The 16,347-nt window shown below is 49.3% G+C and overlaps 1 protein-coding gene across 2 annotated transcripts in view; it reads right to left on the bottom strand.

The window, feature by feature from the left end:
* Nucleotides 1–16,347, bottom strand: part of gbe1b (glucan (1,4-alpha-), branching enzyme 1b) — a 474,062-nt gene that overhangs the window by 192,900 nt on the left and 264,815 nt on the right. For both annotated transcript variants that reach the window (XM_086007319.1, XM_086007318.1), the window contains exons 8-9: nt 6,397–6,512; nt 3,969–4,096 (exon numbers count right to left, since the gene is read on the bottom strand). In XM_086007319.1, the coding sequence (XP_085863445.1) occupies nt 3,969–4,096; nt 6,397–6,512 (244 nt within the window). The remainder of the gene's footprint in view (nt 1–3,968; nt 4,097–6,396; nt 6,513–16,347) is intronic.

Consider the following 16,347-nt stretch of genomic DNA (forward strand, 5'->3'; position numbering starts at 1 on the left):
ATTTCAGTGCTGCCCCTCGTTCTCGTTCAGCCGACTTGCACTTTACGTCACCTTTTCTAAATTAAGCGCAGAAATGTCCTGCTGTGTGTTTGCAGTCTTTTTCTGTTTACAGTTTCAGCATTTCAAGTTTGTTTTTCTAAATATCATTAACTTATTATCTTCAGCTTGTCAAAAAAAAAAATTCTGTACAGAATTTAATGCTAGTGGCATGAAGCAGCCTTCCATTTATAACCACTGCTCCCAATTTTCCAGACAGCAGGGGCTGGTGATGATTCTGCCATTCCCATTTACACCTCCTCTAGACCCATCTTTTGTTTCTTTACTTGTCCCATCACCATCTCCTTTTGCCTCACACCATCATCCCTTCTGTCATTTAATCTCTCCTGCCTTCCACCCTATCACAGACCTTCCCTTTTTGCCTCTGTACATCTGTTACATCTCGAACCATTGCCAGTCCTGACGAAAGGTCATTGACCAGAAACATTAACTCCCTTTCTCTCTCCACAGATGCTGAGTATTTCCAGCATTTCACGTTTTTATTTCAGGATCAGTAATGCCTGACTAACATTTCTGGGAGGGTAGGGGGGAGAGAAGTGAAGCCTTTAAAGCATGGGATCAGGACCAGGTTCAGCTGTGCAAAATATAGGCGGACATGCCCTGTCCAGTACTGAGGGAGAACTGTACAATCGGAGGTGCCGTCTTTCTGATGAGATGTTAAACCGGGGGCCCGTCTGTTCTCTCAGGTGGCTGTAAAAGATCCCACGGCCAATATTTCAAAGAAGAACAGGGGAGATCTCCCCGGTGTCCTGGGGCCAATATTTATCCCTCAATCAACATCACTAAAACAGATTATATGGTCATTATCACATTGCTGTTTGTGGGAGCTTGCTGTGTGCAAATTGGCTTCAGCAAGAGACAACATGTGGAGAATTTCTTTAACACAGCGAGTTGTTGTGATCTGGAATGCGCTGCCTGAAAGGGTGGTGGAAGCAGATTCAACGGTAACTTTCAAAAGGGAATTGGATAAATACTCTATGAGGAAAAATTTGCAGGGTTATGGGGAGAGAGCAGGGGGAGTGGGGCTAATTGGAGAGCTCGCTCAAAGAGCCAGCACAGGCATGATGGGCCTGATGGCCTCCTTCTGTGATGTATTCATTCGATGATTCATAGATTTACAGAGCCGGCAACTACTGCAAAAGCGGGCTTGAACCAGCCATATTACTTCCCCATCACCCTTTGCAGCGGCAGAAAGCCGCAACCGTGGCAGGAGGGCATTGGTCAAGTGCAACTCGTTTGTAATCACATTTCTCTTCAGTGCAAAGAGGGGCCAAATTGCTGAGAAGCAGCTTTGCACAAGAACTGCACTGGCATGGAAAGATTCACGCACGGTTCACGGCAGGGGACAAAAATATCACCAGATGTTCCGAATAAGTGAGGGTACTTCGTTCACACTGAGAATGAATAAACTGCTGAGCAATAATGAGGGTGCTTAAACGGAACTGAAATAACGAAAGTCACGACCTCACCATTAGATTTTGCTTCTATGCTTGTAATCAAAAAACGAGGGGAGATTGAAGTACACACTGGTCTTTCACCTGTGTCGTGGGGTCAACTCCAGTCCAGATCAAAGGTACCTGCCCTGGGAGTGTTTGATGGGACAGTGTGGAGGGAGCTTTACTCTGTATCTAACCCGTGCTGTACCTGCCCTGGGAGTGTGTGATGGGACAGTGTAGAGGGAGCTTTACTCTGTATCTAACCTGTGCTGTACCCGCCCTGGGAGTGTTTGATGGGACAGTGTAGAGGGAGCTTTACTCTGTATCTAACCCGTGCTGTACCTGTCCTGGGAGTGTTTGATGGGACAGTGTAGAGGGAGCTTTACTCTGTATCTAACCCGTGCTGTACCTGCCCTGGGAGTGTTTGATGGGACAGTGTAGAGGGAGCTTTACTCTGTATCTAACCCGTGCTGTACCTGCCCTGGGAGTGTTTGATGGGGCAGTGTAGAGGGAGCTTTACTCTGTATCTAACCCATGCTGTACCTGCCCTGGGAGTGTTTGATGGGACAGTGTAGAGGGAGCTTTACTCTGTATTTAACCCGTGCTGTACCTGTCCTGGGAGTGTTTGATGGGACAGTGCAGAGGGAGCTTTACTCTGTATCTAACACGTGCTGTACCTGCCCTGGGAGTGTTTGATGGGACAGTGTAGAGGGAGCTTTACTCTGTATCTAACCCGTGCTGTACCTGCCCTGGGAGTGTGTGATGGGACAGTGTAGAGGGAGCTTTACTCTGTATCTAACCTGTGCTGTACCTGCCCTGGGAGTGTTTGATGGGACAGTGTAGAGGGAGCTTTACTCTGTATCTAACCTGTGCTGTACCTGCCCTGGGAGTGTTTGATGGGACAGTGTAGAGGGAGCTTTACTCTGTATCTAACCCGTGCTGTACCTGCCCTGGGAGTGTTTGATGGGACAGTGTAGAGGGAGCTTTACTCTGTATCTAACCCGTGCTGTACCTGCCCTGGGAGTGTTTGATGGGACAGTGTAGAGGGAGCTTTACTCTGTATCTAACCCGTGCTGTACCTGCCCTGGGAGTGTTTGATGGGACAGTGTAGAGGGAGCTTTACTCTGTATCTAACCCGTGCTGTACCTGCCCTGGGAGTGTTTGATGGGACAGTGTAGAGGGAGCTTTACTCTGTATCTAACCCGTGCTGTACCTGCCCTGGGAGTGTTTGATGGGACAGTGTAGAGGGAGCTTTACTCTGTATCTAACCCCGTGCTGTACCTGCCCTGGGAGTGTTTGTTGGGACAGTGTAGAGGGAGCTTTACTCTGTATCTAACCCGTGCTGTACCTGCCCTGGGAGTGTTTGATGGGACAGTGTAGAGGAATGTTTACACTGTTTCTAACCTGTGCTGTACCTGCCCTGAGAGTGTTTGATGGGGACAGTGTAGAGGGAGCTTTACTCTGCATCTAACCCGTGCTGTACCTGCCCTGGGAGTGTTTGTTGGGACAGTGTAGAGGGAGCTTTATTTGTATCTAACCCATGCTGTACCTGCCCTGGGAGTGTTTGATGGGACAGTGTAGAGGGAGCTTTACTCTGTATCTAACCCATGCTGTACCTGCCCTGGGAGTGTTTGATGGGACAGTGCAGAGGGAGCTTTACTCTATATCTAACCCACGCTGTACCTGGGAGTGTTTGATGGGACAGTGTAGAGGGAGGGAGCTTTACTCTGTATCTAACCCGTGCCATACCTGCCCTGCGAGTGTTTGATGGGGACAGTGTAGAGCGAGCTTTACTCTGTATCTAACGCGTGCTGTACCTGCCCTGGGAGTGTTTGATGGGACAGTGTAGAGGGAGCTTTACTCTGTATCTAACCCGTGCTGTACCTGCCCTGGGAGCGTTTGATGGGGCAGTGTAGAGGGAGCTTTATTTGTATCTAACCCATGCTGTACCTGCCTGGGAGTGTTTGATGGGGACAGTGTAGAGAGAGCTTTACTCTGTATCTAACCCATGCTGTACCTGTCCTGGGAGTGTTTGATGGGACAGCGTAGAGGGGGCTTTATTTGTATCTAACCCATGCTGTACCTGCCCTGGGAGTGTTTGATGGGGCAGTGTAGAGAGCGCTTTACTATGTATCTAACCCGTGCTGTACCTGCCCTGGGAGTCTTTGATGGGAGAGTGTAGAGGGAGCTTTACTCTATATCTAACCCATGCTGTACCTGCCCTGGGAGTGGTTGATGGGAGAGTGTAGGGGGAGCTTTACTCTGTATCTAACCTAAGTAGCATCTGACCCAAAACTGGCTGCTTGAAATGTAAATGCATTCCCTTCCCCAGTGCAAACATTCCCCCTTCTAAGAAGATCATACCTTCAAAAATGAAGTCATTTAAAAGAAACATCTCAAATCCACATAATGTGCTTAACTCTGTAAAAAGGAACAAAAAAACACTGTGGTAACAAATGGGTGGTCACTCATTACCTCTGCTATGGTGATGAACTCTGGGTAGAAGGTATGAAGCATATGGTTTGACAGTATGAGATAGACTAAGGATTCTTCGTCAACGTGAAGCCCAAAATATTCACTGTAATCTCCAGAAAAATTGACACCTGCAGAAGGAAGGTGTGGAACAGATATTTAAAAAACATGCTACACAACCAAGTGCTCCAGTGTTACAGCATTTACATCGTATTTTCAGCACGGTATCAGGCCATTGGTCCGTGCCGTTGTTTATGCTACGTGTCTAAAACATAAACTCTGCACCAAAAATATGCTCTCCAACTGGGATTTCTCAGTACAAAAAGATGGAGCTCAGCCCATGGAAGGTGCCGGCTTCGATTCTCAATCCGTGCTACAATTGATGATCTCAGTCAAGGAGCGATTGAGACTCCGGCTGGCTGCTTGGCTCAGTTGCTGCACTTTTCACTGCAAGTCAGAAGGCTGACATCCCACTCCAGGACCTGACCACCTAATCTAGTCCAGTGCTTCAGTGTAGTGAGGAGATGAGTTGACTGACATGTTTAAAATGATTAGAGGAGTTGATCGGGTAGATAGAGAGAAACTAGTTCCTCTGGTGGGGGGAGTCCAGAACAAGGGGGCAGAACCTTAAAATTAGAGCCAGGCCGTTCAGGGGTGATGTCAGGAAGCACTTCTTCACACAAAGGGTGCTGGGAATCTGGAACTCTCTCCCCCAAAAGGTTGTGGATGCTGAGGGTCAACTGGAGATTTCAAGAGTGAGCTCGATAGATTTTTGTTAGGTTCGGCCTCAGCTGGAGTATTGTGTCCAATTCTGGGCACTACACTTCAGGAAGCATGTCAAGGCCTTGGAGAGGGCGTGGAGGAGATTTACTAGAATGGTTCCAGGGATCAGGGACCTCAGTTCTGTCGAAAGACTAGAGAAGCTGGGGTCATTCTCCTTAGAGCAGAGAAGGTTAAGTGGAGATTTAATAGAGGTGTTCAAAATTATGAGGTGTTTTTGATAGAGTAGACAGGGAGAAACTGTCGGTACCAGAGGACACAGGTTTAAGGTGATTGACAAAAAATCGGGGGGGGGGGGGGGGGCGTGGAAGGAAGTGCAGAATTTTTTTTAAACGGCGAGTTGTTGTGATCTGGAATGCGCTGCCGGAAAGGGCAGTGGAAGCAGATTTAATAGTAACTTTCAAAAGGGAATTGGATAAATACTTGAAAAGGAAACATTTGCAGGGCTGTGGGGACAGAGCAGGGGGAGTGGGACTAATTGGAGAGCTCTTTCAAAGAGCCGGCACAGGCGCAATGGGCCGAATGGCCTCCTTCTGTGCTGTGAGATTCTATAATAACGGTATCAAGGGATATGGAGCAGAGATGCAGATCAGCCATGATATAATTCAATGGCAGAACAGGCTCAAGGGGTTGAATGGCCTCCTCCTGTTCTTCTATGCTGAGGGAGTGCGATGTCACCAGAGGGGCTGTCTTTCAGGTGAGACATAAAAGATTCCATGGCAACTATTTGAAGAGCAGGGGAGTTTTCCTGGTGCTCTGGGCAACATTAATCCCTCACCCAGCACCACCATTCAGATTGCCTACATGGCTGAGAGAGCCCTGGGAGTGAGAGGAGACTCCACACTAACCAGTAACGGCAGCACAGCGCTCGACAAAGCAAAGAGCAGGCTGAGCTCTAGTGCCAAGTCAGCAGAGATGAAGCGAGAAGCCGCCATACAGAAGGTGGACATTGCTACCATCCAGCCGCAGATTCAGCCTTGAGTTCTGGTCACTGAACCACGAAGTGGTGCAAGAGAAGGATCACAAAGGCTGACCCCCAGTGTCAGAGGACTGACGACTGAGAATAGGTCAGAGAAGCGTAAATGCTTCCGTTTTAAAAGGAAACAACTAAGATGCGACCTTGCAAAAAATTCCGAAAGAAAAAACACTTGTATTTATATGGCAACGTTCATACCGCAGGATGTCCCAAACCATTTTGACAGCCAGTGACGTATTTATTTATTTGAAGTGCAGTTGCTGCAATGTAGGGCAATGTAGAACGGATTAGAAAAGGTTCCTCCAAATCACTGATTCAAGTTAAACAACAAATGCAAGACAAGGGGACATAGGTACAAATTGGGAATAGGCAAGTTCAGGTCTGAGGTCAGGCAGGACCTCTTCACACAGCAGAACGCCCCTGCTCTTCGAAATCGTGGCCCTGGAATCTTCTACGTCCACGTAAGAGAGCAGATGGGGCCTCGGTTTAATTCTCCATTGGAAAGACGGCACCTCCAACAGTGCAGCACTCCCTCAGAGGCGAGTGCGCTACCACTGAGCCACGCCTGACATCATAATCTGATAATATTGAACAGTACGACATGGCAACTTAAAAAAGAGCCGCACTCTCTGATCAAAGTTTTTTTAAGCTTTAAAATGAAATGGTGACGCCTACCAATGCCATGGTGGTGATATAACATGGATGTCACTCCATCAAATCGAAAGCCATCAAAATAATATTCCTCCACCCACCAGCGCAGATTGGACAGCAGAAACCGCAGTACTTCCCAGCTGAAAATAAAGCATGTTACACAAATTACACAAAAGCAACAGCAACAGAGCTCCGTTTACACAGCAGGTTACACTCCAGCACGGGTCTGGTGTCCAGACTCCATTATTCCAATGCTCACCTTGCACCCTCTAATTTAAGCTCATCCAAAAGTCTGCTGCCCGTGTCCTAACTCGCACCGAGTCCCGTTCACCCATCTCCCCCTGTGCTCACTGCCCCGTGTCCTAACTGGCACCGAGTCCCGTTCACCCATCTCCCCCTGTGCTCACTGCCCCGTGTCCTAACTCGCACCAAGCCCCATTCACCCATCACCCCCTGTGCTCACTGCCCCGTGTCCTAACTCACACCAAGTCCCGTTCACCCCGTGCTCACTGCCCCGTGTCCGAACTCGCACCAAGCCCCATTCACCCATCACCCCGTGCTCACTGCCCCGTGTCCTAACACGCACCCAGTCCCGTTCACCCATCACCCACTGTGCTCACTGCCCCGTGTCCTAACTCACACCCAGTCCCGTTCACCCCTCACCCCGTGCTCACTGCCCCGTGTCCTAACTCACACCAAGCCCCGTTCACCCATCACCCCCTGTGCTCACTGCCCCGTGTCCTAACTCGCACCAAGTCCCGTTCACCCATCACCCCCTGTGCTCACTGCCCCGTGTCCTAACTCGCACCAAGCCCTGTTCACCCATCACCCCGTGCTCACTGCCCCGTGTCCTAACTCGCACCAAGTCCCGTTCACCCATCACCCCGTGCTCACTGCCCCGTGTCCTAACTCGCACCCAGTCCCATTCACCCATCACCCCCTGTGCTCACTGCCCCGTGTCCTAACTCACACCCAGTCCCGTTCACCCATCGCCCCCTGTGCTCACTGCCCCGTGTCCCAACTCACACCCAGTCCCGTTCACCCAGCACCCTGTGCTCACTGCCCCGTGTCCTAACTCACACCCAGTCCCGTTCACCCATCACCCCCTGTGCTCACTGCCCCGTGTCCTAACTCACACCCAGTCCCGTTCACCCATCACCCCCTGTGCTCACTGCCCCGTGTCCTAACTCGCACCAAGTCCCGTTCACCCATCACCCCGTGCTCACTGCCCCGTGTCCTAACTCACACCCAGTCCCGTTCACCCAGCACCCTGTGCTCACTGCCCCGTGTCCTAACTCACACCCAGTCCCGTTCACCCATCACCCCCTGTGCTCACTGCCCCGTGTCCTAACTCGCACCAAGTCCCGTTCACCCATCACCCCGTGCTCACTGCCCCGTGTCCTAACACACACCAAGTCCCGTTCACCCATCACCCCGTGCTCACTGCCCCGTGTCCTAACTCGCACCAAGTCCCGTTCACCCATCACCCCCTGTGCTCACTGCCCCGTGTCCTAACTCACACCCAGTCCCGTTCACCCATCACCCCGTGCTCACTGCCCCGTGTCCTAACTCACACCCAGTCCCGTTCACCCATTACCCCCTGTGCTCACTGCCCTGTGTCCTAACTCACACCCAGTCCCGTTCACCCATCACCCTGTGCTCACTGCCCCGTGTCCTAACTCACACCCAGTCCCGTTCACCCAGCACCCTGTGCTCACTGCCCCGTGTCCTAACTCACACCCACTCCCGTTCACCCATCACCCCCTGTGCTCACTGCCCCGTGTCCTAACCCGCACCAAGCCCCGTTCACCCATCACCCCGTGCTCACTGCCCCGTGTCCTAACACACACCAAGTCCCGTTCACCCATCACCCCGTGCTCACTGCCCCGTGTCCTAACTCACACCCAGTCCCGTTCACCCATCACCCCGTGCTCACTGCCCCGTGTCCTAACTCACACCCAGTCCCGTTCACCCATCACCCCGTGCTCACTGCCCCGTGTCCTAACTCACACCCACTCCCGTTCACCCATCACCCCGTGCTCACTGCCCCGTGTCCTAACCCGCACCAAGCCCCGTTCACCCATCACCCCGTGCTCACTGCCCCGTGTCCTAACACACACCAAGTCCCGTTCACCCATCACCCCCTGTGCTCACTGCCCCGTGTCCTAACTCACACCCAGTCCCGTTCACCCATCACCCCCTGTGTTCACTGCCCCGTGTCCTAACTCACACCCAGTCCCGTTCACCCATCTCCCCCTGTGCTCACTGCCCCGTGTCCTAACTCGCACCCAGTCCCGTTCACCCCTCACCCGTGCTCACTGCCCCGTGTCCTAACTCACACCCAGTCCCATTCACCCCTCACCCGTGCTCACTGCCCCATGTCCTAACTCACACCCAGTCCCGTTCACCCATCGCCTCGTGCTCACTGCCCCGTGTCCTAACTCACACCCAGTCCCGTTCACCCATCACCCCGTGCTCACTGCCCCGTGTCCTAACTCACACCCAGTCCCGTTCACCCATCACCCCCTGTGCTCACTGCCCCGTGTCCTAACTCACACCCAGTCCCGTTCACCCATCTCCCTGTGCTCACTGCCCCGTGTCCTAACTCGCACCCAGTCCCGTTCACCCCTCACCCGTGCTCACTGCCCCGTGTCCTAACTCACACCCAGTCCCATTCACCCCTCACCCGTGCTCACTGCCCCATGTCCTAACTCACACCCAGTCCCGTTCACCCATCTCCCCCTGTGCTCACTGCCCCGTGTCCTAACTCACACCCAGTCCCGTTCACCCATCTCCCCCTGTGCTCACTGCCCCGTGTCCTAACTCACACCCAGTCCCGTTCACCCATCACCCGTGCTCACTGCCCCGTGTCCTAACTCACACCCAGTCCCGTTCACCCATCAGCCGTGCTCACTGCCCCATGTCCTAACTCACACCCAGTCCCGTTCACCCATCACCTCGTGCTCACTGCCCCGTGTCCTAACTCACGCCCAGTCCCGTTCACCCATCACCCCCTGTGCTCACTGCCCCGTGTCCTAACTCACACCCAGTCCCATTCACCCATCACCCCCTGTGCTCACTGCCCCGTGTCCTAACTCACACCCAGTCCCGTTCACCCATCACCCCCTGTGCTCACTGCCCCGTGTCCTAACTCACACCTAGTCCCGTTCACCCATCTCCCCCAGTGCTCACTGCCCAGTGTCCTAACTCGCACCAAGTCCCGTTCGCCCATCTCCCCCTGCCCTCGCTGACCTACATTGGCTCCCATTCTGGCAACGCCTCGATTTTAAAATTCTCATCCTTGTTTTCAAGTCCCTCCATGTCCTCCCTATCTCTGTAACCTCCTCCAGCTCTACAACCACCCTTCCCCGCCCCCCCCACCCCCGAGATCTCTGTGTGATAAAAATAATAACTTCCGGGAAGTTATGTCATCACTTCCTGTGAACTGTGAACTATGAACTGTGTACATACCTCACTTCCTGTCATGTGTCACTTCCTGTTGGACTGGTATAAATACTGGTCTGTTCAGTATTGTAAGAGGCTTCTACCAGAGGCATGGTAAAGACCTCTCTTGTGTATAGTGTGTTTATAAGTTACTTAAAGCTTACTTTAAAGTTACTTGATGGTAAGCCTCCTTTTTCTTACATCACTCTGTGCTCCTCCAATTCTAACCTTTTACACATCCCTGACTTTCATTCACATCCATGCCTTGTGTGTTTATCCAGCTTACCCTTAAATCAGCAATGCTATTTGCCTCGACCACTCCCTGTGGCAGCGAGTTCCACATTCTCACCACTCTCCGGGTAGAGAAGTTTCTCCTGAATTCCCGATTGGGTTTATTAGTGACTATCTTCTATTACTGACCCCTAGTTTTGGTCTCCCTACAAGTGGAAACATCTTCTCTACGTCAACCCTATCAAATTCTTTCATAATCTTAAAGACCTCTATTAGGTCACCCCTCAGCCTTAAGAGCCCCAGCCTGTTCAGCCTTTCCTGATAGGTATAACCTCACAGTTCTGATATCATCCTTGTAAATCCTTTTGCACCTTTAATATGGCGACCAGAACTGTGCACAGTACTCCAAGTGTGGCCTAACCAAGGTTCTATATAAGATTAACATAACTTCTCTACTTTTCAAGCCTATCCTCTAGGAATGAACCCCAGTACTTTCTTTGCCTTTTATGTGGCCTTGTTAATTATTTCCTTCACTGTACCCCATACATCTAAGTGTGATTTCTTTAATAACACACATTATCCGTTAGGGTTCAGTCCTAAATGTGACACACTACATGTCTCATGCTTTCTACCTCTCTTACTGTTAAAACATCAGTTTGCTAATCTTGTCAGACTGCAGCTAAATCAACACTGCATTTGCAATGTGTAAAAGTTAAATATTTGCCAACAAAAACAATCTGATGCAATCGGAATTATTTGAACCTTTTTTTGTCACTCTTTAAACCTTTGTACTCTGTGCTGAATTATTAAAAGTTTCCAAGTTGAAGTGTTGCAAAATAATCTGGGAGGTCAGTCACCGCTTTCATTCATCCATGAGATGTGACTTTGTACTAATCCCAGCCTTTGGTGATGACATTCTCAGATGTAGAATGAGCTGCGACAGTCTCAACACAATTAATGGAAGATACAGATTCACTGAAGAAACCCTGCACACATTCAGGCACAAACCAGCAATCGCACTCAATCTCTGGCATCTTACAAGAAAGAATTGCATTTCTATAACGCCTTTCACAACCTCAGTCCCAAAGTTATGTTAATCTTATGTAGAACCTTGGTTAGACCACACTTGGAGTACTGTGCACAGTTCTGGTTGCCATATTATAAAAAGGATATAGAGGCACTGGAGAGGATGCAAAAGGATTTACAAAGATGATACCAAAACTGCGAGGTTATACCTATCATGAAAGATAATGTAGGAAACACAGCAGCCAATTATACGCACAGCAAGCTCCCACAAACAGAAATGTGATAATGACTAGGTAATCTGTTTTTTAGTGATGTTGGTTGAGGGATAAATATTGGCCCAGGACACCGGGGAGAACTCCATTGCTCTTCTTCGAAATAGTGCCATGGAATCATTTACATCCTCCTGAGAGGGGAGTCGGTGCCAGGGTTCAACATTTCATCCGAAAGACAGATGAGCGTAGAGAAACACCCCAAGGCATTTTGCACATGAGCCCAATACGTACTTCACTCAGGTCATAAGACTGGCAGAAAAAGAACCCAGTTGAACTGGTGCAGTTAAAAGATGGTCTTCAGAAATTACAGCTAAGGAAGGAATCTTTGCTGAATCTGGCTCATGCTGCACCTGCCTCATTACTGCTCGACAGGGGTTAGCCAGGTCAACAGCACCATCACCCAGGCTATCGGCTAACTCAGCTGGCTGGACAGGCAGGTGCATTCCAATAGCAACCCCTTTAAGACATCAGAGGCTGAGTATTCTGCTGCAAGTGGCTCACATCCTGACTGTCCAAAGTGTCTGCAACACCTACAAGGCACAAGTTAGAAGTCAGGAGCATGGATCGGCGCAGTTCCAACAACACTCAAGAAGCTCAACACCCTCCAGAACAAAGCAGTTTGCTTGACTGGCACCCCATCCACCACCTTAAACACCCACTCCCTCCATGTCTGCAGTGTGTACCATCTACACGATGCACTGCAGCAACTCGCCAAGGAGTCTTCGGCAGCACCTCCCAAACCCATGACCTCCACCTAGAAGGACGAGGGCAGCAGGCGCACGGGAACACCACCACCTCCAAGTTCCCCTCCAAGTTACACACCATCCTGACTTGGAAATATATCGGCCGATCCTTCATCGTCACTGGGTCAAAATCCTGGAACTCCCTCCCTAACAGCACTGTGGGAGCACCTTCACCACACGGACTGCAGTGGTTCAAGAAGGCGGCTCACCACCACCTTCTCAAGGGCAATTAGGGATGGGCAATAAATGCTGACTATAATGGGATGGGCCTGACTGATATTCCGCTCTGTAGCTCAGGGATGTGGAGACCAATTTTAGCGCTGGGACCACCCCAGCCAAGATCAGCACAGACTAGAAATTCAAGCGGAGACTCTCCTGGTCTGTAGGGCTCAGAACTTGACAGTGAACTTACCAACTGATAGTTCAGATGTTAACAGGATGAATGAAACCTTAGAGGGCAGAAATAATCTGTTAATATAAACTCACCTTTTCTCTGTCTCACTGCCTCCTCCATGTATATTTACACTGACTGGATAATCTAGGCTACAGTGTCCTGCCCGATGCCCATGTCCTTGGATATTGAAGCAGAGTGGTTATGGGGCTGGATGAGTAACCCAGAGGCCATGAGTGCAAATCCCACCATGGCAAGTTGTGAAACTGAATTCACCAGAATAATGACCAATAAAGCTACTGGATGTGCGTAAAAATCCAACTGATTCACTAATGTCCTTCAGGAAGGGAAGCTGCCACCCCTACCCATTCTTGCCCAAACGAGATGGTTGACTCAATGTCCTCAGGACAAGTACAGATGGGCAATAAATACTGCCCTCCCAAGTGTCAACCGTGTCCAGAGAACAAAGGAAAAAGATTTGCAGGACTCCAGCGTTAGATAAGAGTAAGCGGAGATCTGGTTGGCCAGTAATGATCTCCACGTGGTTGTAAGATGCGATAAAATATTCACAGCACATTGCTACTGTTTAAAGTGTTGGAACTTCAACATGTTCACCCATCACCTTGTTGACCTACATTGGCTCTCGGTCCGACAGCGCCTCAATAATAAAATTCTCATCCTTGTTTTCTAATCCCTCCACGGCCTCCCTACCTCGTGTCACCTTCGCCAGCCCTACAACTCTCCAAGATCTCTGCACTCCTCCAACTGTGGCCTCTTGCGCATCCCCGATTTTAATCGCTCCACCATTGGTGGCCGTGCCTTCAGCTGCCTGGGCCCTAAGCTCTGGAATTCCCTCCCTAAACCTCTCTCTCCTTAAAACCTCCCTCTTTGCCCAAGCTTTGGTCAGCTCTCCTAATGTGGCTTGGTGTCAAATTTTGTCAGATAATTGTTCCTGTGAAGTGGTTTGGGAGGTTTTAGTACATTAAAGGAAATGCAAGTTGTTGTTGCTGTACATTTGTCATTATATTGCCAGACTGCCTAAATGGAACACCTCTCGTCCTTTAGATTAGAAGACACCTTTTCGGCCATTTAGAACTGAAATGAGGAGAAATTTCTTCACTCAGAGGGTGGTGAATCTTTGGCATTCTCTACCCCAGAGAGCTGTGGATGCTCAGTCGTTGAGTATATTCAAGATAGAGGTCAATAAATTTGGGGGAATTAAGGGATATGGGGATAGTGCGGGAAGGTGGAGTTGAGGTAGAAGATCCGCCATGATCTTATTGAATGGCGGAGCAGATTCGAAGGGCCAAATGGCCGACTCCTGCTCCTATTTCTTATGTTCTTATGTTTAGCGATGCTAATGCTGATATTAGCTAGGACACAGGGAGAACTCCCCTGCTCTTCTTCAAATAATGCCATAGGATCGTTTACGTCCATCTGAGAGAGCAAAAGCTCGGTTTAACATCTGATCCAAAAGACTGCACTGCACTGGGAGTGTCAGCCAGGATTTTGTGCTCAAGTCTCTGGAGTGGGGCTTGAACTCACAACCTTCTGACTCAGAGGCGAGAGTGCGACCCACTGAGCCACAGCTAACACTTTATGGACTTAGATGATCAAATATTGCTAGGAGCAGCTGGGGGATGAGGGCAATACTCAAGCTAAAGGCACCAGAAGTAAAAAGGAACTTTACAGCTTCTGGCCTTAACAGTGAGTAGAACATTGTCAGATCTTAACCACCGCTCCCATTTTCTCTTGGTCAACAGGTGCAGGTAGTGTAGGATGGTTGCACCAAAGCCTCCAGTGCCGGGGGTTGGTGGTGGGCTGGTGCTTGGTGTAAAAATATCAGTATGTTTTTACATTCTATTTATTTCTAACAAAGACAAAGCAGTAATGTAGACGGAAGTGGTTTATATCATCTTTTCGAAAAGCCCGTCCTTTCCCCTCAGTGATGCCGATAACACACATGGGCTTTTGAAACAGGATTTTCATCACAGCAGGGGGTAGTGCAAGGGCAGGAGATTATAGCAATATAAAAGGCAATATGCTGCTATGAGAACATGATCAAAGGTTGTTTTCAACAAAGCTATGGCTCGGAAAAAGCAATGATAGGAAGTAACAGTATGGTGTGAAAAGGCATGGGGCCCAATGTTCCTGTTAAGCTGCACAGCCGCGCAGCAGTCTGAGGTCCCACGCAGGCCACTCACCGGCTTTTAAATTGAAGAAACTGCGCATGCACGAAAATTTGAATGGGCCGCGCAGCCAGTTAAAGGGACCGTGCACCTAAAATAAAAATTAGAGGGACTATTGATGGGGCCTCTCATTGCCGTTTGACAATCGATTTGATCAACTGGATGCTCAGAAAACATCGAATGGCATTACATCCAACAGGAAAGAGGCCATAAAGTGAAATGGTATAAAGAGATGCCATGTTTTTACTTAGTTAGAAGGAAAGAGACATTGGTTCCTTCGAGACCCAGTGGCGTGAACAGGCTTGGAGAAGCCACCATCACGGGTCCTCATTAATATCCACGCACGTGAATTTTGGACACGGGACTAATGTGCTTTACTCTGTATGGTTGTTTAGGGCGTTTAAAATGAATTATTAAACATATTAGTGTCTCTAGCTTTATCAATCTGTTTAATTGGTAAAGGACTTATCCAACACTTGGAGACTTGGAGTGGGGAACCCCAATCGGTACACGGACGGCGAGGTAGTCCGTATCCCTGGGGTCTCCTGGCCTTCCTTCCACCACACTCCGTCTTCTCTGTTTTGCCATATTTCCATTACTTCCGGCCTCCTCTACTTTAACTACTGGCACATCCTCTGGGTCTCCTATACATCTTTTATTTCTCTAATTTCTTTCATTATTGCCTCCTTTTGTCTTGAGCCATTATCACTTCTTGTAATTTAATCATCTCCTGTCCTCCAGTTTCTGGCAAATTTATATAATTGAAGAGCCTGAATAATAAGAGAATTTTTTTTTGATTTGAACACAAAAGGCCATCTTGCTATTGTAAAAATGTCAGGGATAATTCTGCACTCCTTGTACTGTAATCCTCTGTAGTTGCACATAGGCTGCAGGTTGGAAAGGGAGCCCTGAAATAAATGGCAGTGTTCTCAATCAGCCTTTACATCTGCATGAATGTATTGGGTTTGTGACAGAGCCACAGAAAGAGCAGAGGATTGCTGTCGATTGCTGTTTAAAGAAAAATTCAAATCAATAACAATCTCTTAATCTTCAGTAACTCCATTTAAAACCCATTGAATTTTTATAAGATTTTCTAAACAGGGCCAGAAATGAAAGGAATTAGGAAACATGTGCTCTGTTACATTGATTTCTTTCAATTCATTGAGTTAAAAGGCAGAGATAAGCCATTTCCTGGGCAACTGCTTATTGCTAAGAGCAGAGGCACACATCGCAGAACTCAACTAGATGGCACTACCTCGCTCAGTAACAGACCGTGCAGGCCAGAAGATCGACTGTCTGTGCAGAGTCAGTTGATCTCGCCAACTGGCCTTCTCATCCCTGGGATAGAGTGTTGACCGTGAAATGAGCTTCCGACCACATATCTGCAGCATAACTAAGACCACCTAATTCCACCTCCGTAACATCGCCCGTCTCCGCCCTTGCCTCAGCTCATCCGCTGCTGAAACCCTCATCCATGTTTTTGTTACCTCCAGACTTGACTATTCCAACGCACTCCTGGCTGGCCTCCCACATTCCACCCTACGTAAACTTGAGGTCATCCAAAACTCGGCTGCCCGTGTCCTAACTCGCACCAAGTCCCGTTCACCCATCACCCCTGTGCTCGCTGACCCACATTGGCTTCAGGTTAAGCAGCGCCTCAATTTCAAAATTCTTATCCT

Source organism: Somniosus microcephalus, chromosome 14 (assembly GCF_052327205.1).
Source record: "Somniosus microcephalus isolate GS21.2 chromosome 14, FLI_Smic_1.0, whole genome shotgun sequence".
Lineage (NCBI taxonomy): Eukaryota > Metazoa > Chordata > Chondrichthyes > Squaliformes > Somniosidae > Somniosus > Somniosus microcephalus.